At 35.5% G+C, this 27,089-nt stretch overlaps 1 protein-coding gene and 1 non-coding gene across 2 annotated transcripts; one reads left to right on the top strand and one right to left on the bottom strand.

Annotated features, from left to right (window-relative positions):
- Positions 1 to 7,990: 7,990 nt before the first annotated feature.
- Positions 7,991 to 9,224, bottom strand: LOC141665819 (uncharacterized). The gene is made up of 4 exons (XM_074471800.1): positions 9,217 to 9,224; positions 8,914 to 9,150; positions 8,315 to 8,452; positions 7,991 to 8,219 (listed from the first exon to the last, which is right to left on the bottom strand). Exons 1-4 carry the CDS (start codon positions 9,222 to 9,224, stop codon positions 7,991 to 7,993), a joined length of 612 nt encoding a protein of 203 aa, XP_074327901.1.
- Positions 9,225 to 25,254: 16,030 nt separating this feature from the next.
- Positions 25,255 to 25,369, top strand: LOC141669257 (U5 spliceosomal RNA). Its single transcript, XR_012553546.1, has one exon. It is a non-coding gene; the product is annotated as a U5 spliceosomal RNA (small nuclear RNA).
- Positions 25,370 to 27,089: the final 1,720 nt, after the last annotated feature.

Raw genomic sequence — 27,089 nt, 5'->3', positions numbered from 1 at the left:
GTTCTTTATAGTTTATACCTGCATGTGGGGCTTAACCAAAAGAACTTCTTGTAAGTGATTTATTCTGAATACAACCAGATAAAATTTTCATTCCTTTCTTAGATTCACTTTTTTTAGCACTAACTCACCACAAGGTTGAGAACAGCAGTAACGCCAGAATAAATTCATCAACATTAAGATTCCTGTGTTATCCACAAAACCGTATGAGAACAATATAAAACGAATACATTCTGTAGCAATGCATAACAATTCAAACCGTCACAAGATGCAAAATCAAAGTGATTAGCACAAAGTAGTATGATCAAAAGCATGCAAAAGTTCAAGCAATGGGTTTTTTCCAAGTACACGGTAGTTTGAAATTAATAATATCTACACCGCAAGTTCTTTGAAACAAAAAGGACCAGAAGCTCACTTATCCGAAGAAAGAAGGGGAAATGGAAATCTCACTAATAAATCACCGAAACTACCGGAATTTGTTCTTTGTTTTGCAATTTGATTCAATAAAGTGTCAAAAGTATGTCATTAGAACTAAAAAATAAATATCACTTATAAAATAAACGAGAGATTCAATTCGATGATTGATAAAAAGGGAACATGTAACCGGAAATGGAAATAAAATTAATAAACTATGCTAGTGTAGAGTAATACACTACGGAATCATACATATATGGTAGTTAATTTTGAACAAGTAGGAAGGGTAGTTTATAAAATACTCTAGGGCTAATTAAATTACAATATCCACTTGTCTTTGTCCCTACTCCTAGTAAAGCATAACATATATGTTCACATCTTTTGACCTATTCACCAAAATATATGTACGAGATCATGTCCCTTTGTGTAACAAAGCATATTTGTACACAAACACACAATTTGTATGTACAGGGAGAGTGAGGGGAGAGAGAGAGAGAGAGAGAGAGAGAGAGAGAGAGATACTGTCTTGCAAGCGGAAGAAAGGCTCGACGAGAGTGACGCCGGCCAGAAGTAGAGAGATCGATTGAGTTGTCTGTATAGTCCCGCTACGATTTTGTTGAGGCAATCCCCAAAAATCCTAATGAAATTATCAACTGAACGTACATAATTGCTCTCATTTTTTGATACATGGATGCGGAGTGAGCATATTTTCATTCCGGCTCAGGTTTTATAATTTGGTTCAAAAAGCTCGATTTCCGTTTTTTATCGGCTAGCCTATAATGTATGATCTTTTTAAAATTCATGTTTTTGGTACAATTGAACGTGATTACGCGAGTCTAACATTAAATGTACACATTATTATGACGCTACCATATTTTTATATTAGTCGGAATCATTTACTCATATTTTTATATAATCACACAGATTTTTTTAAAATTATATAATTTAAAAAAAAATTGAATTCAATTTTTAATTTTGTTCATTTAAAATTTTAAATGATATGATTTCATAATAAATATATTAGTAGACGTACATGTTCATAACTTTTTTGGACATTTAAACTTATTTAAAGTGATAGCATTGGTAAGGAGAGAAATGTTATTATAACGGAATTATTATTTTACTCAGGGTAAAAATATAATGTTTTCATTATGTTGGGACCTTAAAAAAATATTATTTTAGCATGTTGATTACTTAATCGATTAACAGTAATTTTATTAAAGATATTTGAAAAAGATAATATTACTGATTGAAGGATATAGTTTTATTGATAATTCTATGTGTATTTTTAAAAAAAATAATATTTATGTTTTAATTAAAATTTAATTTTCATTTCACATCAATAGGATACAAATTATACTTAGTCTAATATTAATTTGATTTATCTCGGATCAGTGGTTTATATTATTTTATTTTAGTCTCATGCCCAATACACCGACCAAATCAAACTAAATATTTTTAGTTTAATTTTAATTTTTTTAAAGTGTGGATCAATAAGATAACTTTGTTTTAAACTGAATAATTAGTATATATTGTTTTATTTTTGTTGGTCGAATTGTATTTTTATTTTAGTTCTGTGTTAGTCTAAATTAATTGTATAATGTATTTTTTTATCCTGGATAAATAAAATATATTATTTTGTTTATCCAAGTTCATTTGTTAATTATTTTAGGAGGACCGATAGTATTATTATTTTATCTTAACCCGATTCACATGACATATCAACTAAATCTTAATAATTATATTTAGTTTGCTTATTAATTTAGCCTGAAGTAACAAATTTTTTTAGGGGGCGGATAGTATTATTATTTTATCTTAATCCGATTCACATGAGACATCAACTAAATCTTAATAATTATATTTAGTTTGCTTATTAATTTGGCCTGAATTAACAAATTAGAAGAATATAGAACTCCATATGAACTAAAATATAAATTGGTAGAAGAAGTTGAATTTAATATAAATTATAATAATATAGAGTTCGATATAAAATAGAATTGAAATTGGTAAAGTAATAGAGGAAGTTGCTTTCAATATCAATTAGAATTAGAATTAATCGACCCAATAATTAAAATTGAAATAATTAAGTAAGGGTAATTAAGTAATTTCACCAAGTACTAACCGACCGACTACCAAACTTTTAATGTTTTGTCTATTATAATATAGTATATAGATGTTATTAGTAGTAATTGAACTTGTATAATATATAATTAAAATGCACACTTCAATATTATCATACAATTTACTCATCTCTCTTCTCTTCTCTCTTTATTATATATAATAGAAGAACATCAGAATAAAAATAATGAGACTTTTTATTTTCAATAAAATGATGAATTTGCCCCTAGATCTACTATAATCATTATTATGCTATCATTTTCTTATATTAGTTTTAAATTATTTACTCATACTTTTATATAATATGTTAATATAATATGTTATTGGTAGGAATTGAACTTGTATGTAATAATCAACATGCACACTTAAATATCACCATGCAATTTACTCATCTTCTCTTCTATATATAACATATATATAATAGAAGAACATGAGGATAAAAATATTTAGACTTTTTATTTTCAGTGAAATGACGAATTTACCCATATGTCTACTATAATTAAAAAATTATTATTGGTGGGAATCCAACTGTAGTCTACCCATTAAATCTCATACTATACCATTATGCTAATATGTCTTTTATATTTTTAATCAAACACTTAATATATGTGTGTGTCGTAAAAAAGTAAAATTTGAATTTTCAATTGTAATTCATGAAATAATACTTTTTGTCATATTTTTTTCTTATACGTATATTGATTAAGTTATCTATATAATTATAAATAATTAAAGTGCAAGTAAGATAATAATTTTGACAAATATTTAACATATAAATAAAGTCATTATATGAAAAAATATAAATAAATTAAGATATAACATGTGTTCAATAAATAATGTAATATATTTTTAAGTAACTGTCTTATTAAAATCAATAATATTATATATAAGAATTAATAAATAATGTTAAATAATAATGTTCATGTTAATACGAAATATAAAAAAATAAAATTTATTATGTGTGTTTATTAAATAAAATTAATATTGTTAGAAAGTATATGTAATATAATTGTTATGGATAAAAACTTTGGGTGTTTTTATTGCTAGGGTTCGTGAGCTTCGAGACTCGATTTGACTGCTATTGTGTTTCGTGACTTGTCTGCCTTAACAAGATGCATACATACCTTGTTGTATGCCAAGGATCAAGTCAAAAACGTAGTTCTGATTTGTGGGGTGAGGCCCCTTATATAGGCATGGAATGCCTTGGCATTAGATTAGGGTTAGGAGAGTTGGTGGACAAGTCTCAGATTTAGAGTGGACTTTGGAGTCCTATAATGCAGAAAATTGAATCCTTATCATATGAGATTTCTTAGAGGCCAATCTCCAAGAAATTGTGTCATTATTTGGACTTTATTTATCAGTTGATTTTTCCCATATTAATTAATTACAAAACTAATTAATATTCAGAGTTTTGGGACCTTTATAATGGGCTTTATTGTTGGCCAACCCAAGCATAATTAATGCGATATTAATTGCGCAACCAGGGCTTATTTTTCTCCCTATCATTTGCCCCCCAATTTCCGGGAAATCGTACAAGATTTCGCGGAAGTTAAGTTCATTTATTCTTACAAGGTATCATTTTCTGCGTAAAGTGTGGAGCGACCTACACATTTACAATGATTTGCCTTGTACGTGGCTTCATGGTATTTTTGGAACCTCCCTATTATTGTTCTTACCTTATTCCAATTTTTTAGGAATTTTCTGGTATTTTTCCTTAATTTACATTACTTTTCCCTTAATTTTTGGAATTTTTCTTAATTTACAGGAATTTTCCCTTAATTTCTGGAATTTTCCTTAATTCACTGGAATTTTCCCTTAATTTCTGGAATTTTCTTGAATTTTTCTGGAATTTATTTCAAAAATTCTTATTATTCTGAATTTCCCATAAAATTTTCATCTTTCTTTCTTTTCTTTCTTTCTTTATCTTTTTTATATATAATTTCGACCAGGAATCTATTCGACCAGGATCCTGGTCGAATTATGATCCCATAGTGTCTAGTCGAAGCTATTTTCGATCAGGACGATTCGATCAGGATCCTGATCGAATTCGGTCAGGACCTCGAGTTGACTCTGTGCTTCTGACCGAATTAAGGCCCTATATTTTCTGGTCGTGACTTATTTCGGTCAAGGTGATTCGATCAGAATTCCTGATCGAAATTCGGTCAAGATGATTGGATCAGAATTCTTGATCGACATTCGGTCAGGATTTAATACGAAATTATTTTCTGACCGAATTAAGGTCCAATAATTTCTACTCGTTGAATTTTCGATTAAGATCATTCGATCAGTATTCCTGACCGAAATTAGGCTAGGATTTTGATTCTTGACCCAATTTTTTGATTGATTTTTTTTTGTGTTGGGCCTTTCATCCATGGGTCTTTTACCGGGCTTTGTTGATGGGCTCTTCCTTTGGTCCAACTTTACTTGGGTTTTTTTAAGAACGTTCCAGAATTTTCTTTATAAATGCATTTATCTTATTATTTTTATTTTACTCTCTTTTAGGAGAATATGGAAGGTTCCAGAATTGGGCACGTTAGGCTTCCCTTTCTATGGAACTTTCTAAGCTATGGGCCCTTATCCTCGGCTACTAATTGGGCCTATTGGACCTTTCTTTCTGGTCCTTTTTACATGGCCTTTTTATCCAGAACTATCCAGAATATTCTGGAGTATTCTTAGATAATAATTCCGTAATTACTTTCTATTTATTTTTTACTTCCTAAGAATGTTCTGGAATCTTCTAGAACTGGACCCAATCCTTTGGGCTGGGCTTTTTACCGGTTGTAACCGGTTAATATCCTTTTTTACAGGACCATTTACCGGCTAGGGGGGCTATATAATGCGGGAGAGTGAAGTGAGATTTTAAAACTCACTTTCTCATTTCACACTTCAAAAACTCTCTTCCCCTCTCTCACCCTCGAAAAATTTTCCGGTAGAGCAAGCCATTTCCGGCCTCCTTCCTCCTTCTACATTCAGCCTCAAGCTTCGACTCAGCCTTCATTAGTGGAAGATAAGAGCTCAGAAAGAGCAGCGAAGATTGCTTCAGCTTCCAAGCGAGGTAACGACATTGAAATTCGTTCTTCTTATATATCGTTGATAGATATGATTAACACTAGGGGAGACAAATACTCGTCTAATGCTCACTTAGATTCCTTTGATTATTGCTAGAAAATGGTATAAGGTAGATGCTATTAAAAAACTTAACATGACTTATAACTTCCGTCCTCCCCTTAGGATAGTTCCTTCTGAAGGTGGTGATCGTACATGGCACTTGAAGCCTGACACTTTATTTATTTATGTTGATGCCCTTACCGCGGGGCTAAGGTTTCCTTTTCATGAGTTCATTCCCAGATTATTATATGATTGGAAAATCAATCCTTGCCGACTTCCCCCAAATGCCTGGAGGAATATCCTTGGTTTCATGATTTTATGCCTTAGGAGTGGTTTTCCCCTTTCTGTAGCTGTGTTTAGGAAAAAATTTCAATGCTATAATAGTGCCCAACCCGGTTGGGTTTATATTAGACAACGACCCAAGTCTCCACAAATCTTCAACAGTCCTTCAATCCCTGATAACAACCAGCACTGGAGGGATAGTTTTGTTGGGCTCAGTTTGGAGAATGGTGAAAGGGTACACTCTTTAGATCCTCCTTTGGGAAGGTCACTGACACGATCGCTAAAATCATTCACCTATCTCCCGAGGAAACTATCATATATAATGAGCTTATAAAGGATAATGACCAGACTCCCAGCTAGACTTTGTTAGAGGAATTCTCTTTAATTCAAGTGGGACTTTCCTCAGTCTCTGCTCAGGGTACTTCTTTTTTTCTCTTCCCATGTTTTCTTCTTTTTCATGCACTATTGACACCGCTTATCTTTGTTTATTATTTTTCTTTTCAGTGGCTAAGGAGATCAATAACGAGAACTTTCCTGTAGTCGAGGAAACGGAAATGATGAAAAAGGATCGTCTTGCAGGGTTGGATCCCCGGGGTAAGGCTACGGAGCCTAACTTCTTGAAGAAGCACAAAGAGCCTATGGTGGAGGCCTCTTCTGCGGGCACTGAATCCCCAGTCATTCCTACTCCCACACCTACAGGTTCATTTCAGCCTCTCTGGGGTTTTCATCGTGGAGATATCGTGGTTGATTCCACGAAGCACGCTTGAGACTGGTCCTGCCATTTCGCCACCCCCAAGGACTTTACCGACATGGTGGCAGGCTCGTACTTGGAGCGGATAAAGCTTATGGGGACTCAGTCTATTGCTTCGGTAAATATTTCCTTTTCTTTACTTCCTTTATTACTATGGCTATGTTATTTATTCCCTTGCCTTACATCCTTCTATTTTTCTTTTTCTTTCAGGACAAGGCCTACTTTCAGGCATCTATTAGACAAGCTGAATCCTGGAAGAAGGCTTTGTACAAGGCGGATAACGCCCTCAGGAGGCAACAGAGGTAATATGTTGCTAGAAATGAAGATGAAGCGCAACGAGGAAGAGCAAGGGGAGGCTAACGCTGAGTTAGTTACTCTGAAGGATGAGAAGGACAGAATCATTGATACTTACTTGGACACTGATGAGTTTGCTCAGTCTATGAGGGTTAGAGACAACACGGTGTTCCCTGGGTTTGTAAGGACTGACTGGGAGACGGCCCTCGGGACCGTGAACGAGGCTTGTCCCGACATTAACCCAGAGGACTACATGTGCCCCGATGATGAGACCTTACAACAGAGCTTCCGTACCCATATAGTTGTCTCGGATGATATTCCCCAGGATCAGCTCCTTCCCCCTCCAGAGTCGTCTTCCAGACCTGCTGCAGAGGATGTCAATTCTTCTTCGGGTGATACTGCCACTACCGTGATATCCAGCGAGAGCGGGAGTGATGAAGATATGGATGATGTGGATTCTGCTTCCCCCTAGAGGTTTGTTGGCCCTGCGCGGCTTATCTATTTGTATCTATTAATCCTTGTTTTTGCCGAGGACCTTCGTAACTTTTTTACTTATCGAATATTGTCTCTTTTTATTCGAATTCATACACTTAGTTTATTTATTATAACCTTGTGTGTTGTACGAACTTAATATCCTATATCGGAAACTTTATAAATTCCGTAAACTATTGGGATTCATCCCTTACATAAGTCTTGGTAAAACTAAAACTTAAAATAATAGTCTTATAGAACATAAAATCATAAGCAAGCAAAGCTTCAAGGTGCTTTTCAAACTATTTGCCACTTTGACAAGTGAACATCTTTTCCATCAGACTTATACATAATAGACTTTCAGGTTTTGAGCGTGCCGAGTCCTTGGGACTTCAAAACCGTCCATAGTTTCCAGCTTGTAGGATCCTCTTTCTTGAACACTCTTGATCTTGTATGGTCCTTCCCAATTTGGGGCGAGTTTTCCCTTTTGCCCTACACAAGAAGCTTCCACCTTCCTTAAAACCAAATCACCTTGTTTGAAGAACCTCTCTTTCACCCTTAAGTTGTAGTAGAAAGAAGCTTTTTTTGATGTTCCACTATATTTGCATGTGTCTTATCTCGTACTTCATCAATCAAATCCATGGATAGCCTTGTCTCTTCGTCATTTTCTATAGCATTGTATGCTTGGATTCTGGGAGACGAGTGCGATATTTTTACAGGAACAACTGTCTCTGCCCCATATGCTAACATGAAGGGAGTTGCTCCGGTAGTGACTCTAGAAGTAGTCCTGTAAGCCCAAAGTATTGAAAGTATTTCATCCACCCAATTATTTCGGGATTTTTCAACCCTCTTCTGTAGTCCATCTAGAATAATGTGATTCGCCACTTCCACTTGTCCATTAGCTTCTGAGCCGCGGAGGTTAATCTCAACTCAATCTCGTTTTCTTCACAGTAATTTTTGAACTCTTCATTATTGAATTGTGTTCCATTATCGGTGACTAGAATACGAGGGATTTCGTATCTGCACATGATGTTTTCCCATAGGAATTACGCAACTTGCTTGGTCGTGATCTTATCTAAAGGTTTAGCTTCAATCCACTTAGTAAAATAATATATAGCCACAATAGAAACTTCTTTTGTGTTGTGGCCATGGGAAAAGGTCCACGTAGATCCATTCCCCACATAGCAAAGGGAATCAGAGAATTGATGGAAGTTAACATCTTGGGGGGCTGTCGAACAACCGGTGCATGTTTTTGACAATTATCACACTTCTTCACAAATTCTTTGGCATCAGCCATCATTTCTGGCCAATAAAAGCCTAAACGGGTTATCTTGTGTGTCAGAGTCCTGCCCCCCAAGTGTTGCCCACAAATACCTTCGTGTACTTCTTAGTGAGCCAAACGCGCCTCGTCAAGCCTAAGACATCTTAAGTAAGGAACCACATAAGATCTTTTATACAAAATTCTGTCAATCAAGGAATACCTCAGTGCTCGCACGGCTAACTTTCGTGCTTCAGTCACATCATTCGGGAGCCAACTAGTCAGAATATGGGCCTTAATAGTTATAGGATCTATCCATGATGTCCCCAGCCATATAGGGGCAACAAGCTTAACATCAATGCTTCGTGTTTTCAAAATGCGGAAGTACACACTCCCTGAACTTTTCTCTATCTCTGATGAGGCGAACTTAGATAATGTTTCTGCCTTAGCATTTTTCTCTCTTGGAATGTGTTCAACATGGCATTCATCGAACTAAGTCATCACGGTCCTCACTAGGCGCACATACCTTGCCATGGTTTCATCCCTCGCTTCAAACTCCCCTTTTACGTGGGATATGACAAGCTTCGAATCTCTACAGACTTTCAAGATCTTGACCCTCAATGTCAGGACAAGGCTAGCTATCAGAGCTTCATAATCATCTTCATTATTTATGGTTGGGAAGTCTAACTTCTGATCTTCCAACCAATGAGCCTACTATCAATGCCATCGCCGAGATGGCCATTGACGCCGCAACCACTCCTTGACTCCTTATGGTTTGGTATCCTTTTTATTGAGAACTTTTACTTCAAGATGAACGTTTTGAACCTATCGGTGCTTGGCACCAAGACTATTTTGATTTGTGATGAGGGTGTGGGATCCTCAGAAAGCTTCACAAGTTGTAATGCTACTAAATCTCCCCTTCCCCCGTACTTTCTTTAATCTTTTAGTTGTACCTTGGTTTTAATCATGCTTTATAATTTGTACCTCTTTATAAATTATGAAGTAGGCAACAAGGATGTGTTGCTTAAGGTTCTTAGAAGCAGACCTAAGTCATAACTCGTATTCTCCTTAGCCCCTATACATAAACTCAAGCTATACTAACCTTAGATTTATAAGACATGTCTAACCGTCCAATTAGGATCCATTCTCTTAACCTTTTTATAACTTTTACTTATTATTACCACCTTTTTAGTGCATAAAAGCAACCTTAAATCCTGAAGTACCCTTTAGCACCTTACAACACCTACTATTTTGCTTTAACATATTTTATAATGTTTTATGAATATCTACCAAGAATCTCTTTCCCAGAACGATTTTTTTTACTTATAATAAAATTGATTCGAACTTCCTTCGACCAAACCTACCCCCTGAGTCACCTAGGTTTAAACCTAAACACTATATATAAATACGTCTAGGTACCTTTACCTCTAAGCACCCACATATAAACCTGGTTCATTAGCCTAACTTACCCTTAATAAAATCATTCCACACGAAGAATAACTTTTTTATCATAATCTATTTCAAATCCATTTCACATACCAAGACATACCTAGGAATTTGCAGACTTTTAAGGGTCTAGTTACTAATTCGTCAATATATATATTATCTTAGCTCATGTCTCCCTAAAAATAAAGCTTATGCCTCCGATTTTAACTGTAGTTTCCTTTTAAAGGCTAAGTTCTATAACTGGGTACACCTAAACATTTACCCCTATGATCGATTATCGAAACTATTCTAAACAAAGTGAAAGCAAATACGAGGCTTTCTTTTTTAAAGATGCAGGTACACGCTCACAAATCTATTGTAACTTTTACAATATTATCTTTTCTCAAAAATTACCTAACAAATGTTTAACCTAAAGTTCAACTCTTTCGCATATACCTCAACTTAGCTTGATCCTTAAAAATAAAATTATACTTTAAGTTGTTCATTATACCCTTATTCTTAATGTAGTCATAACAACCAGGGCTCATGTTTCAATATATAAGAATACCTAACATGATTTTATTAACAGTGACTATACAACCCAATAAAGTTAACCATGTATAAACTAATGAGATATTAATCCAGTATTTGAATGATGTTAAGTCAAAATGAGGTTTATACCTACAGCTTCATTCTTGAGGTATATCACCAAACTGATACCCCAAGCTGAAGCCAACATGCGAGCCTAACATACAACATTAAATCTAAGCTTTCTTACTCACCATTACTCACAAAGATTTTTTTTAAACTTACCTAATAGGTTTTTTAACATACTGCTAAATAAATTGCAAGGTTCTATAATGACTAATCACCTTATTAGATCTACTCTATGCATGCAATCATATAATATTTAACAAAACAAATTAAACGTCAAAAAGGATCAGGATTATCTCACTCAGCTTTTCTACTATCTTTTATAGTCCTACGACCTCCTCTAATCCCATTCCAATTCCAATTCCTATTCCAAGGTTCGTATTTGAACCTGAATTTATATCCTTATAAGTCCTTGAACTTAACAGCTTCCCTTTAAGCACATATTCCCTGTGCAAGTACCTCGCATTCCTACCATACGTATGCCAAACCTCACAGGATCTACACTAGCTCAACTTCCCTGAGATCGACATGCACCTGTGGAAATCCTATAGACTCATATTTTTCATACGAACCTATCCATCCAGGTTCACAAACCCAAGCAAACCTTATCCAGAAATCGATTTTTTACTCAGATTCATCTTTTTCCCACATATCAACAGACATGTTTTTGCATAAGTAACGCCTTACTACCCAAAGGGAATCATGTAGGCTAAAATATTTTGGGTCTTCCCATGTATAAACCATACATCATATGTATAAACCATACACATTTTGGTATATCAACCATATACCTTCCCATCCAGGTACGTAATTCCTTGCGTACATCTCATATTCCAAATATTATATTTTTCCAAATTTCCATTGTACTTCCATATCATTTATTTGACACACCAGGATCATTTTGAGATATATATCCTTAGACACATCCCCACATCCATATCCAAGGTACAAAACCTTTGTAACATGCATTCATACAAGTCATACATTCAATTATTATAAGAATAATTACCAGAAATTTCAAAATCTACCAGATTTTAACAACCAAAATCATATGTTCCATATGTCCACTACCCCCTAGTTCTTTGTCCTTAATTCATTAAGGTGAAGAACTATAGCAGGCGAACCTTATTACAATCCATCCATATATGCATTCAGATTTAACCAAACAACATAAAATCAATACATGTGAAGTAAATTTCATTTTTTATTTAAAAAGGAGAAAACATGAAATCCTATCAGCGATGTGTACATGCAGTACCCCAGAGCCTACCAAATAAATCAGCTATCATAGTGAATCTGATCCTATCATGACAACTACAAATAATAAGTTGCTTTTATTTTCCTGTGCCTGAAAGAGGCCTACTTAAAATAGATATCAAAGAAATTTATTGATAATACCTCTTAAGGTGCTCAGCATTCCAAGCTCTGGGAATCAACTTCCCATCCAAAATTTTCCAAATGGTACGTTCCTTCCCACATAACTGTCTTGATGATGTAGGGACCTTCCCAATTAGCATCAAAAACACCATGTCCTGGAGTCCTCATATTTGGCATCATCCTTCTTAACACCAATTCCCCAATCCTTAAAGGTCGAGCTCGAACCTTTTTATCAAAGTATTTCCTTGTACGTTGCTGATAAGCTGCCAGCTTCAGATGTGAATTCTCACGTACTTCTTCCAACAAATCTAGATATAAACGATGATTAAGCTCATTACTATTTGGATCATTATTCTATCTCCTGAACGAACCTTCTTCAATCTCACCATTACCTCACACCTTTAAGTGAGTGTAAAATGAGATTCACATATTGTGGTTCGAGGCATGGTGTTATAGGACCATAACACCTTAGGAATATACTCCAATTTTTCCTTTAAAGTATGCTTTATAACCTTGCTAATGGCCTCAATTTGACCATTACTTTATGGATGGCACACTGTTGAGAACCCTTTCTTTATGTGAAGGTCCTCACATAACTGTTTCATCTTCTTACTGTCAAATTACTTCCCATTGTCATAAATTAACTTGTAAGGTACTCCATACCTGCACACAATAGCTCTAAACACAAATTATTTAAGTTTTGCTTCTGTATGGTAGCCAATGGTTCAGTTTCTACCCATTTGATGAAGTAGTCTGTTGCAATCACCGCATATTTTACCCCACCTTTTCCTTTGGGAAGCTCCCCCATTAGATCAATCCCCCACACAGCAAAGGGACATGGACTTGTAAGAGGTTTTAATGGCATCGATGGCTTACTATTGAAGTTGGCATACCTTTGACAGTGATCAGAGGACCTCGTATGGAGGTAACAATCTTTTTGTAAACTAGGCCAATAGTACCCCTAACGTAGTACCTTATGAGCCAAGGAAGCTCCTCCTGAATGATTCCCACAGATCCCCTCATAAATTCTCTCATAATATATTTGCATTGCTTCCCTGATATGCACCTCAAAATTGGCTTGTTGAAGCCCTTTTTTAGAGAGTTACCTCATATACCACATACCTAGCAGCTTTGTACTTTAATTTCCTTGCTTCTTCATTTCCTTCTGGGAGAATTCCCTTTGTTATATAGTCATAAATGGGACTCATCCAGGTTCCTTCAACTGTTGCCTCAACTGTGGCAGTCTCCATTTTGGGGATGCTTGGTTACTGCTGCACCTCCAATGGGATGACACCTAACATGGTAGCTTCCTTTTGTGAACCCAACTTTGCGAGAGCATCAACAGCTGAATTTTCTTACCTTGGAATCTGCTCCAAATGAATCTTCATAAATTTGTTCATCAATTCCTGTGAGTACCTCATGTATAGGTCCGTCCGTGGACCTCTATCCTGGAAACCTCCTCGAATGTGCCAGACCACAAGCATTAAATCACTGTAAATATTAAGATTATCTACTTTCATTTTCAAATCTAGCTTCAGGCTTGCAATTAGGGCCTCATATTCTGCATCATTATTTGTTGCATTGAAATCAAAATGAATTGCACTTTGTAGCATATGTCCTTCTGGGCTTAGCAGTACCACACATGCTCCTGCTTCTTTACCATTCACTGATCCATCTATAAACAAGGTCCATCATGGTGAGCGGTTCTACTCATCCTGAACCTTCATCTTTGGGTTAGTTGCACATTCATTACCTTCCACAAAGAATGTTTCTGGAAATTCCAAAAGGAAATCAACAAGGGTTTGTCCCTTTATAGCTGTTCTTGGCTTGTACTCCACATCAAACTGACCCAACTATATAGCCCATTTCATCAATATTTCGGAAGCTTCCGGTTTATGAAGAACCTGTCTTAATGGGTATGAGGTACGCGCCTCTACCTTATGAGCTTGAAAATATGACCTGAGCTTTCTAGCTGCAAGTATAAAAGCATATGCAAGCTTCTCCATGTTGGTGTATCGAGTCTCAACATCTAACAACCTTTTGCTGACATAGTATACTGGGAACTGAACCTTGCATTCTTCTCGTACAAGCATCGCACTGATGGAATACTCTGAAATTTCCAGATAGAGAATAAGGACCTCTCCTTCCACATGTTTAAACAACAATGGGGGGCTTCCTAATTATTACTTCAGCTTCTAGAATGCAGCTTCACATTCTGAGTTCCACTAAAAAAAATTCATTTCTTGATTGCTGCGAAAAATTCCTTACACCTATCAGATGACTTTGACACGAACCTGTTTAAAGCATCTATCTTTCCAGTTAGATATTGAACCCCATTGACAGTTCGTGGTGAACACATCTCAATTAAAGCCTTTATTTTTGCACGTTTGGTCTCAATACCTTGGTGGTTCACTATGGACCTTAAGAACTTCCCTGATATAACCCCAAACACACACTTTTAGGGATTAAGCTTCATTCGGAATTTTCTCAAAATGTTGAACATCTCAGAAATTTGTGTTACATGATCAGTTATAACTTTCGATTTCACCAACATGTCATCCACATACACCTCCATTTTTTTCCAATTTGGTTTTTGAACATTCGATTAACCAATCTTTGATAGGTCACACATGCGTTCAGCATCCCAAATGGCATCCCAATATAAATAAAGACCTCTATTCCTTATAAAAGAGGTATGTTCTTCATCTGGTTTCTCCATGAGAATCTGATTGTAACCAGAATATGCATCCATGAAGTTGAGCAAAGTGTGTCCAGCTGTAGCATCAACTAATTGATCTATTCGAGGCAAAGGGAAGCTGTCTTTGGGATATGCCTTATCAAGATCTGTGAAATCCACACAAGTACTCCATTTTTCATTTGTCTTCTTCACCAAAACTGGGTTAGCAAGCCATTCCGGGTAGTAAGATTCCCTGATAAAACCTGCCTTCAACAACATGTACACCTCCTCCTTCAAGGGTGTAACTCTTTCCCCATTGATTGCTCTCATCTTCTATCTTACAGCCTTCTTTTCTAGATCAACATTAAGATGATGACAAATAATCATTGGGTTTATCCCAACCATATCTGAGTGGCACCAAGAAAAGACTTTTAGGTTCGCCTTCAAAAAATTAACTAAACCTTCCTTCACTTCTGCTATCAGCTGTTGTCCAACTTTCAGCTCCTTAGTGGGATTAACTTCATCCACTACTATGGATATTGTACCTCCGGCAACACATGCTGCTTCTTTCACCTCAGGCATCCTCGGATCTAAATCAATCTCCAATAGAATCGCTTTGTCCTCCTTCTCAGGCGGTTCATGTATCTTGTCAAGAAATTCAAAATCATTATCATTAACCTCTTCAATAACCCCTTCCACCAAAAGATCACCATCTTCTGAAAATTTTGGTGGGGGTACTTCCAGCGTAAGGACCTCATCATGGGCATCTACCCCCGAAGGAAAGACGACATCAGTGTAGGGAGCGTCTCCTGGATGTTGGATAATCGTAATAACATTACATGAGGACCTACCACTTTTCTTTTCCACCTGCCTGGTAACCTATGTTGGTGGTTCCACTTGCTTGTAGCAACTGTCTAGACTGGGTCCTCTATCTGCTAATAACACATGCTAATATGCCTGCTCAGCTGCACGTAAAGCACGAATGTAACATGCCCTAGACTCGCCTTGATTTCCTTTAACGCAACCAATTTCTCTTGGAGTTAGGAACTTTAGTGATAGGTGATATATAGAGGTAATTACTCTCATATCTTTCAACAGAGGCCTACTAACTATGGCATTATATGAAATATCTTCATTAACCACCATAAATTCATATACCTAGGTTGTCGACAGAGGTTCATCTCCCAAAGTCACTGGTAGCTTCACCCTTCCTACAATACACACTGGTCCCCCAGTAAAGCCATACAAATCATTGTATGCAAGTGACATTTCCTTCCTAAGAAGACCCATTTTATGATAAGTATCATAAGAGAGTATGTTACAAAAGCTCCCATTATCCACCAGTACCCTGTGCACATTCGACCTCCAATGAAAGCAGTTATAACTATAACATCATTATGTAGGTGATGGACATGCTCCGCATCAGCTTTAGTAAAGGTCATATCATTTTCTTCACCTTCAAAATTTCTTGGGGGTCTTTCATCAAATTATGAACCTCAAAATATGGTTGTTCTCGGGCTTCTCTTGCATACCACTTCATCGAATTTTGGGATGAACCTCCAAGATAAGGACCCCCAATGATTGTGTTAATGCTCCTTGCCCTGGTGCCACATTCAGGTTCTTTCTCAACCTCCTTTTGGCCTTATCGTCCTTGTACTTTCTAGCTTCTTGAGCGATAAATCCTGTCAAGTAACCATTACGTATTAGATCCTCGATGTGATCCTTTAGGTGATGATAGTCAGCTGTATCATGGCCATTGGCATCATGGAAAGCATAATATTTTCCTTCATCCCTCTTTTCTGGTGGCCCTGACCTATATGGATTCTTGAATATGCATGCCTTGTCTCCCACCTCGGAGATATGGCTGATTGAAGTTTTCAAATATTTATACTCCACGTACCTAGCTCTTTCTCTTTGTTGCGAATAGACATACCCCAATCCCTTCATATTTGAGGTTGCATTTATCGTGATGGGAAAAGCCTTGTTATCTCATGGAACCTCTTTATTTGAACCTGCACCAAAGGCATGTCATTTCCCAAATCCTTTATCCCTGGGGTTGATGGACCTAGCCTTTTTATTCTTTTTCCAAGTCCCATTATTTTTAAAAGAATTTTTCTTGAGGTTCTCCAGCGACTCCTCCGCCACCTTGTGTGATTCTGCCTTGTTGTAGAAATCGCTGATGGTTTTAGGTTCCTCACGTTGAAACTTCTTCCAGAATTCTGTTCCCGGTCTCACCTCAGCTATCAAGAAGTTTTTTAGGTCTCATTAGGAGCTCTCTTTGCCTTTGATACCTCAACATTAAAATGCTTAAAGTATTCTCTTAATGATTCATCTTCTCACTGCTTAATGTTAGCCATAGTATTAGCGGGTGGTGCATAGGCCACTGATGCTTGAAACTGGGTGACAAAGACTTGACACATCTGTCTTCAAGAATGAACAGAGTTTGCTGGAAGCCTCTTGAACCACTGATGAGCATTCTCCCTCAATGTAGCACCTAGCAACCTACATTTGTTTAGGTCTTTGACTTGGTAAACCTTCATCTCAGTATTGAACCAACTGAGATACTCCACTGGATCAGTAGCACCATCAAACTTCAAGTATCATACCCTTCGTATGACCGTGGAAGAAGTGAGTCCCTGACCTTCTTGGTAAAGGGAGAAGCTACAACTAGCTTCGAGATGCCCCTTTTTTCCAATTTCATCTTTTCCAAAGCTTTACGGAGGTCCTTAAACTTATAAGTGCCTCCTTCCCCATCAGACAGTTGCTCATCACTTTTCTTCTCCGCACTGGAATCTCCATTAGTATTTTGTGCTGAGCTTTGGCTGAAACTGGAATCTCCATCCTCTTCTGCTATAGGAACTTCAGGTGTAGCTTTACTTTTGCATGCCTTCACCTGATAAGGCTGTTTCTCATTTTTTTTGCCCTTCAGATACCGAACCTTCTGTATCCACCTTGCCTGACACCTTCTCCTTCTTTTTATCCAGCTCCAACCTGAGATCTTTATGGGTCAGCTTCTTCCCCACACGATCAAAGAAACTCACGTTGTGCGTAGCTAAAGGTTTAGCCTCATCTTCGAGCTTTTTCTCAGGATCCCAATCTGCATTCTCCTGGTTAGTGTCTGCATCTCAAAAGGTAGGCTTCTTTGGCTTAGAACCATCTTCTTCTTTTTCACCTTCGAAGTTCAGTTGGAGGTGAGTAACATCTTTCTTCCTCATGGTTTTCTGCTTTCTCATCTGCTTACTTAGCCTCGTGGACTTCTTCTCTAAGAAATCAATCTTGTTGCTCATCTGTTGCAGGTAATTCAGGATATCATTGTTGGTAACTTGTTCACCAGAATTGCCATAATTGCCATTTTGGCCCCTTCTCGGTGTTCATTCCTTGTCAAAATCGTCTGACATATTTATCTCTCAAAAAAGATATTGGAATCCCCTCTTTCTAGCACCAAAAATGTTATAAGAGAAAGTTGATTATAACACCCCGGATTTATCGTGATTAAATGACTGAGTTACCTTTGATTTTTAGGTAATTATAAGCTGCTGTAGCTGCTGAACAGAGGTTCAACAACAGAAATAAAGCTATATTTTTGTATGATTAACGAACTGAGTTGGAAAAGAACCGAGCAAAAATGACTGAGAAATGCCTTATCGTATCCTGCCAAATGTACTTGGAGAATTATCACAGTGGTTACACGTGCCAATGTGCAAGAAGTGAATAATCGAACCCTTTTTCCAATTGCCTACATACCCAATATATAGTGATCAAGTTCAATATAGTTCTCTAGGGTTGGACTTCATTCCTGAGCCAATAATCCATGTTTTGATAAGCCAAAACTAGCTCCCACAATTAATCCAACTGTTTCCAAATGAGATTTAGTGTCTAGGTACGGATGAACACTTAGAGACCTACTTTAATCCATTAATGAGACATGATTCCCATGAATTTATGTGTTTATCTTGTTATTATTTATGTTTATCACGTTTTATGGTAATAGAATCCCATTAATAGTCCATTCCATGAATATAAAAGTTGTTTTCCTTTATTGTAGAAGGTACAATCCTCGTTTAACATTACCACTGCCAGTCGAGGTTCATTATTCCCGCCAACTGAGGTATGTTGATACTCCTGTATCAGCACCTCACCATCCTTTTACCTATCCAGGTGCTTCCAGCACCTCACTAGCATCCCAGTACCTTCTATGATCCCTTAGACCTGTTTATAGCCAACCGAACCTCTTGGTCAGCTTCTGTTAGACCAACTTCCCCGCACCTTGGTGCAAATACCTCCAAAACCATGATCATTTGAGCCAAGAACCTCATCAAAACCTACATTATTCCATAACACTCGAACCCAAACAATTTATGGGCCTTAAATCTAGCCCATGTAAGATTTTGGGCACAACAACTATTATAAAAATAATTGGTTTAAATATGATAATATATTCTATATGTATATAATAATTGATTAGTCGAGTTATGATCTTAAAAATAATTAGAATAAAACTCGCGGATTATAAGTATACCATCTTAGATTGTTTATATAAGATTTAATTATATAAAGACAAGATAATTAATCTTATTTGTCTCATGTAGAATTATAAAAAAATGTCGTATACATTTTCACATGTGTTTAAAGTCTACATAAAAGCACATGTTATTGTTCCTCGTGAACTTATATATAAAATTTTATAAGACATAATAACGTCACGGATGTACGTGAACGTAATTCAAGATATGTACTGGGGAGTAAGGTCGTGTATTGAGATTCTAATAAAAAACACTCAATATTTTTTAAAATGGACAAATTATTATCGGGGTGGATCTAAGTCCATTTTCTTTAAGATCATACTAGATAATGAATGTGATTTATCGAGATATTCAAATGATGTTTACTTTTATTGATCTATCATCATAGGGTATGAGAAAACGAAAGAGATGTCATAAAATACGTCAGGGCGGGTGGTTGAAGTTAATGCCCTCTAGGGTGTATAAGTGTTGTGTGAGAAGAAAAAAATTTATTATGAAACTGAGAATGATAAATTATATCAAAATTTCTTTGAATAGTTTTAAAAATTAAAACTCAGCTCGACTCGATTCGTGAACAGCCCTACTTAGTATGATGTTTTACAATATTTCAGGCTAAATACTAAAATATTGGTGTTTGCATGATTCTTTGCGGGCGATGGCCTAATTACTAGAAGGCATACGCTTAGTGGCGAGAGGGGCGGCCCTTTTTACCGACCTGACACATATTTGCAGGTCACGTATTACAAGAAACGCGGGATACTCATGCGTATCTTGTCTTTCACGATACTTTATCCTTAGCGGGAGTATAAGGATACACATATATGGGTCACGTATTAGCAATACGTATTATGAACCAATGTGTCTGTAATAACCCGAATTTTCGGACTATTAATTTTAAATACACAACTTCAATAAAATATATTATTTTATTCGAAAAGTCAAAATATTATGAAGGTCAAAGCAGCGATCAAAGTCAATAATACAAAATCATAAAAACGGAGACGCAGCTCCACAAATTCAATAATTAATGTCTAACCAATAAATCAAATTTATTCTAAAGGTACGAAAGTCTTTATTCAAATAGCACAAAACTAAGCAACAAAGATCTCCATATAGTTCTCATTCTTTATTCTTAATATGCTCAAAATATTCCGAACCTGAAATATTAAAAATGGTGAGCTCCAAAACTCAGCAAGTACAAATTGACTTAACTATTTAACTGAAAAACAATGAGAATTTTTAATAAAACGATTTTTCTCAAAACAATAATAATTTTGTAGAATATTTTCTAAATAAATCTGACCCAAAGTTTTATATTTTAAAATTCAGAATTTAAAGCAGAACATAACAGAATTTATAACAGAACAGAATAGAGTAAAATAGAACGAAACGATAATTCTTATAAATATCACAGTCTTGATCTACGACCACACTTTACAAGTAGCCAACATCTTATTCTTATTCTTTATACCAAATTTTGCCGGTGATCGGCATCTAAAGTTCAATAATTACGCGCCGTTAATAGGTATTTAAATTTGCACACTCGTGCGCCTGCTAATGGTATTTAAGCCTAGTTCGGGAAGTATATCGTGAATTACAAACGGGTCCGAAAATGTAGAGACTAGTATCTAAATTTTACAATTACTTATATCTTATATAAACTTAGAAAATAAAATTCTTATATCTTATACGAAAATCAAAAAGAGAATCGGAATATATTTTTCAAAAAGTAAAAGTGAGTGAAAATATTTAGCTCAAAATCGACACAGAAAATTCGAAATTAATGATACGAACAAATCCTAAAATAATATATATTAACAAATAATTAGTAATCAAAATTATCCGAAACTTAATAGAGCAAATACCGGAATAAATATACTTGTTAAGCCGCAAAAATCTTGTGAACAATAGCTTAAATCACATGAACTGAACTCACCTTGGCCAAGTTGATAATCTGACAACAATTCATATAAAATATTCAAATCAAACAAATCAATCGAACTAGGCATGCCGTCGTACAAACAAATTGATTAACACATTGGCCAACAGAATTAAGAAAGATGAGATACGTACCTTGTAGACGAATTTCTGTACACATTTCGATATTCTAATGGGGTTCTTATATAAGTACACAACCCTAAATTAATAAAATATTTTAAAACATGGTACTAAAGTTTCTACCACCTCTACAAGTAAATTTCTAAAATAAATATACTGTACACATAAATACCAAAATAAAAAAATAAAAAATAATGTTCTAATTTATTCTTACACTTCTTTACACTGATAACAAATCTTTTCTCAAATCAAATAACTTGTACAAAAAATTTCCTGAATATTCTAAACAAATATTTATTTAATTAAATTAACAAATAATATCTAATAAATAAATACTTAAAAATTAATGAATTTTACAGTGTCTCGTGTTATCCTTTCTATGAATTTTCCCACACACACATTTCCTAACAAAATCTCTCTTTATTATCCACCTCTACACTGCATCTCCCATCTTCCTTAAGCCCAACACTTATTTCATCTGCTGTTCTTTGAACTCAGATCATGCTTCAGTTCTCCTGGTCTCGAAATATTCAACAAACTATCCTTCTCAAAAAAGCATAATCTGACCTCTTCATTTACCAAATCTTATTGAGTGAGTGCCTTATATAACTAATAAGTATTTAAATAAATATAAATATTTAAATTTCAAATTAAAAATTAGTTTCTAAATTGTTCTCGAAATATTTTAGTGGGTTCCTTGCTAATCTCAAATGGGCTGATCACAATTTTAGTTGAGTAGGTGCTTGGACACCCATGGCTTATGATATGGCCTCTGATGATGGGTATTGAGGGCCATAATTTTAGTTGAGTAGGCTATATTATATGCAACCTTGCCCTCATTCTCAATAATGAAGAGATTGTTTTCTTTTCTCAAAAGACCAGTGACTTATGTGTGCACAGATATCAATGATACATTAAAATACGTAAAAGTAAGCGGGCATGATTTTGTCTAACCTCTGACGTCTTCCTCGTTAATTCTCAATATTCTGGCAAAAAATTCACACTCATTATCGCATCTAAAATTTAACCGCAACCGATTCTATTGTTTACAATTAACACCATAATTAAGAATTCGCTCAACCCATCGTGATATTTGGAACTAAAATGGAGGTAGAATTTGGAAAAGGGGTAAAAGAGCCAATATTTATAGAGTACGTTCAAATTGAGGGGCGTATATGTGTCGTCCGCAAAACCCTAACGCTCAATTGAAACGGTTTCTAAATTGGAAATTTAAACCAAAGTATAAGTGATTATTCTAAATTAAATAAAATTTATAAAAAATCGGAACTATCTAAAAGAAGGAGGCCTCCTTGCACGGCACTCTCGAATCTTCATTTTCATGATTCATATGGTAAGAAATATTCTCGGCCATCTGGATATTAAGAAGGATCTTGGTTGGGATTGTGCATCTTACTGGTCGTGTTAATAAAATTTTGATAATTAGGGACATTGATTTGGATATTGAGAAATTTGGTTTGAAATGTGATGGAGATTAGAATCTCACCCTTGCTAATACGTGGATTCGTAAAGCTCTAGAACATGTACTCCCCAGGCGGTAAGTGTCCCTGCAGGTATGCTCTTACTAAACGAGAGCTGTTAATCACGTTTTGGTCATGCATGCAGAGTCATGTTTCATCCATCATTCAAAATCAAAGAATACGTAGGTTATTGTTCAGTCCTGCACTGAGAGTCTAAAAGAGTTCATTAAATAATTGGCGAGTATAATTGTCTTATTTGTCTTGAATGTGTTATATGGTCTCTTAATTGTCTTATTGGATAGATTAGGTCTAGTGCAATCAAACCAGGTGATTTCACTAATCCCTCTAATTTTATATGTTGTTTGACTTTTTTGCACATAATTTTAAATTCTTTGACTGTATATATAAAATAATGTTTTTTCAAATTTTCTTTTTCTAAACTAAAATTTTAGTTATATATTTTTATTCACAAAAAGAAAAAATTAAAAATTATTATTCTAACTATACGGTCAAAACACTTAGAAGTATGTGCACAAAAGTCAAACGTTATATAATAAAAAACAGAAGGAGTATTGAAACATGAAATTGTATAATATTTGTAAATTATGAATATACCTTTCTCTCTCCAATTGCAACTTCATAAATAATCTTGCAAGGTCTTTAGAGTACCCGCTTTTACTGGTCTCGGTCTTAACTTCTAGAAAGGTAGAAATACTATCTGGACTATTATTCCCCGATAATTGATCATAGCAAATTGCAAGGTAAGTGGCATTCGCAATACAGAAATTTCCAAAAACATGACTATTTACCCACCAAGGGACACTATAAGGGAAACAAAAAAAATGAGGACAGTCAGAAAGCTAAACATCTAAATCATTTTTCAATAAGGCGTGACTCAGCGAAGGAGCCAATTATTTATCAAATTTAGGTTCTGTTTGAAATTGTTGTTAAAAATTACTGTATTATTTGTAAAAATACCGATAAAAAAAGTGCTCTTTAAAATTCATTTAAATATTTGCCAAATTTTTGAATATGTATATGTTTTGGTGTAAAAATTATAAAAAATAATAACTTTGATAAAATTTGATGGTGAAATCAACATCCGATTTAAAAACAGTTTTTTTTCCATCTTTCTCTAAGCAGCTTTTACGCCAAAAATATTTTTCATAAAATTAGCTTTTAAATCTGAGCTGAGTTTGGTGACAGAAACCTGAATTTTATAATTTTAACTAGCATAATGCGAAAAACAATTGCATAACACCAAAAACAACATTTAAGAAGGAAGTTTTAAAATTGCAAATCTCCTTACATTTAGTAACGGATTGTTAGGCTTTCCCTATTCCGTACATCCAAATCTAAATGACTTACTTACCACACTCATGCATGCACAATTTTATTTACTCATGCTACAATGGTTCAATACAGATATATTACTACTGTTTAGTAATGTTGCTCGAGGGGTTTGGGGAAACAATGAAATATTCGTATTTTATTATGTACATTGCACACATCCAAATTATGATTACAAGGAAAAGGCTATTGGAGCTGAATATCTCAGCGAAGAAACAGGGGAGTTTGATTGCAAGTGCTTTGGAGTTCGTAGAGCAGTTAAGTCTACAAAGTTTTCAAGGCAACACAGCCATATTGTAAAATCAGGAAACGCAGACCCCAAATTATATATCCAACAACTGTCCTGCCAACATTTCAATTTACTCAGCCATGTGAAGAGCACAAAGCAAATTGTTCTTTTGCCTGCATGATTTGCACTAATTAAAAACTATATTGAAAAATCAATAATTTGCACTAGATTGAAAAATTATTTGTTACCAATGAAAATGTAAAGTGTATCACACAATTAGGATTTGGACTCCGAATGGCATGAAACAAGATTGGTGCCAAGACAGCAATTGCTTTTACAACGAACAAAAGGCGAAAACAACAGAAGACGTATGAGACCCAGGGGATCCGTCAGGAAGATTAGCAATATCTCAGCAGGTATGAGACTTGGGATCCGTCAAGAAGCTTAGCTATATCTCAGCACGTTTCACTACTTCGTACGACATTGCGATGAAAGAAAAAACAAGTCAATAACTGTAGGTTAAGAGGAAGTCAACGGAAGCACCCTCTTTGCGGTTGCGGCGTGTCAATTGCTGGTTTAAATCTATTTCCAAACCCCTCTTTGGCCTTGGCCATGCCTTGTGCCCTCCCCAGGGTAAAACCCTACAACATTCTACTCTCAAAATTTTACTCGTTCCTGAATGTTTTGTAACTCAGATGTTCCTACATAGCAACCCACATTGCAAAATTAAAAGAGGCACATATCACCCAAATTAGATAAGTAACAACTGTTTGGTGTACATTTCTTTTCACGCAGCCATGTGTTGAGCACAAAACGAACTATTCTTTCGCCTTTTACTAAAGAATACCGTGTGCTCGTCACTCAAAGTGGCACACGCCTATTTTTGGAGAGGTATTCCATAGGAATATGCCCTACAAGTAAAGTTTGAATATTCTTTCTTGCAGTGATTTTGGACTTTAGACTGAAAATATCAAGTGCATCATAAAATCAGTGATTAGTTATTTCAAAATAACATACGAACTACTGAATCAAGTCAATCATAAAATTCAGACACTCTGGACTCGATATGGTATAAAACAAGATTGATGAAAGGACAATAATTGTTTTCAAAACACAGAAGGGGATGTAAAGTTTGAACGTTTTTTCTTGCAATTACAGTATCTGATGGATCTGATTTGGAAGTAGTGATTCTGGACTCTAGACTGAAAATATCAAGTGTACCATAAAATCAATGACTGTAGTTAGAATATAATATATGAACTACTGAATCAAATGTAGATGGCAAGAAACAAGATTGGTGTAAGGACTGAAATCATTTTCAAGACGCAAAAAACGGGAAAAACAGCAGAAGGGGAACGAGACAAAAACACGAGGTCTGTCATAAGGCTAAACATCATCACAGCAGGTCTCCCTACCTTTGTACCACATCGTAATGCACGAAAAAGCAAGTCAAAAACTGTAAGATAAAAAGGAAGGAGGTCACAGGAAGCACTATCTCTGCGCTTGGGGTAATGACGTAGCTAATGAGGTACTAACCGAGGTGTGTCAATTGCTTTGCGCTTGGGGTAATGACGTAGCTAATGAGGTACTAACCGAGGTGTGTCAATTGCTTTGCGCTTGGGGTAATGACGCAGCTAATAAGGTACTAACTGAGGCTTTGCCTTGTGCCATTGAAAATTTCTGGAAGGGTTCCCTCTAACCCAGGGTAAAGCCCTACAATATTAGTCACAAATTCTTACTTGCTCTTAGAGCTGGCAATCTGGGTCTAAATCTGGATAACCAGTCCCAACCAGTCCAAATATTGGATTTTGGTTCACCAAAAAATCACAGATTATGATATGGTTTGGAGGATTGGTTCCTGGACTTATATTTAAATACAAATATGGATTTGAACTGTGATATCCATATTAGGATTCATATTTCATAAAATTGGACTATGGCGGTGATATAAAATTGGACCATGGCGGTGATTCTGCAGTTCCTCTCACTCTGCTCTGTTTATCTGTTTTAACTCTCCAAATGAATTGATATCATTGTGAATAAACACACCGTGAGTAAATTTACTATATCAACCCTACACAATTTTCTTTACTTTCTAGCACCCTGCCAGTGCCACCCCATGTAATACACACATACATTCCGTGTTTATATGGTTGACCACGCAGGTGTTTAAGATGATTATAAAAATAGAATAAATTCCTGTAGATATTATTATTAAACATTAATTGTAAGAATATTAGAAAAACGATTAGGAATCATTTTTCATTTGTTATCTTGTTTAGAAGTTTCCTCCTTAGAATTGTTTATCCATATTTACAACCACATCCACCACAGTCCAATCCAAATCCAAAACTATATTTTATTAAATATGGATTTAATATGATTTTGGATCACAGTCCAAACCAAATCCATATTTAGGATCCAAAACCAGTCCAAAACTACTTTCTGCCAGGTATACTTGCTCTTGAATGTTTGTGCAGTACCTAGATTGTTTGCAACTAAACATTACCTAGAACCTCTTATCCGAATCAAAATTTACGTAGATTAAAAAATGTCAATTAATGTTAAGCTACTGGTATCCCTAAATAGAATTCTGCCAAGAAAACTATGTATACATGTAATTCTGCC

The sequence above is a fragment of the Apium graveolens genome, chromosome 6 (assembly GCF_009905375.1).
Source record: "Apium graveolens cultivar Ventura chromosome 6, ASM990537v1, whole genome shotgun sequence".
Classification (NCBI taxonomy): domain Eukaryota; kingdom Viridiplantae; phylum Streptophyta; class Magnoliopsida; order Apiales; family Apiaceae; genus Apium; species Apium graveolens.
This window is presented reverse-complemented; position numbering and strand designations above follow the sequence as displayed.

What these genes read in the sequence shown, in the direction of transcription:
- LOC141665819 (XM_074471800.1), bottom strand. An exon ending in TTAGCCGTGCGAGCACTGAG is followed by an intron (nt 8,453 to 8,913) that starts GTATTCCTTGAT and finishes CATCATGTGCAG; the next exon opens with ATACGAAATCCCTCGTATTC. An exon ending in CTAATGGACAAGTGGAAGTG is followed by an intron (nt 8,220 to 8,314) that starts GCGAATCACATT and finishes TTGGGCTTACAG; the next exon opens with GACTACTTCTAGAGTCACTA.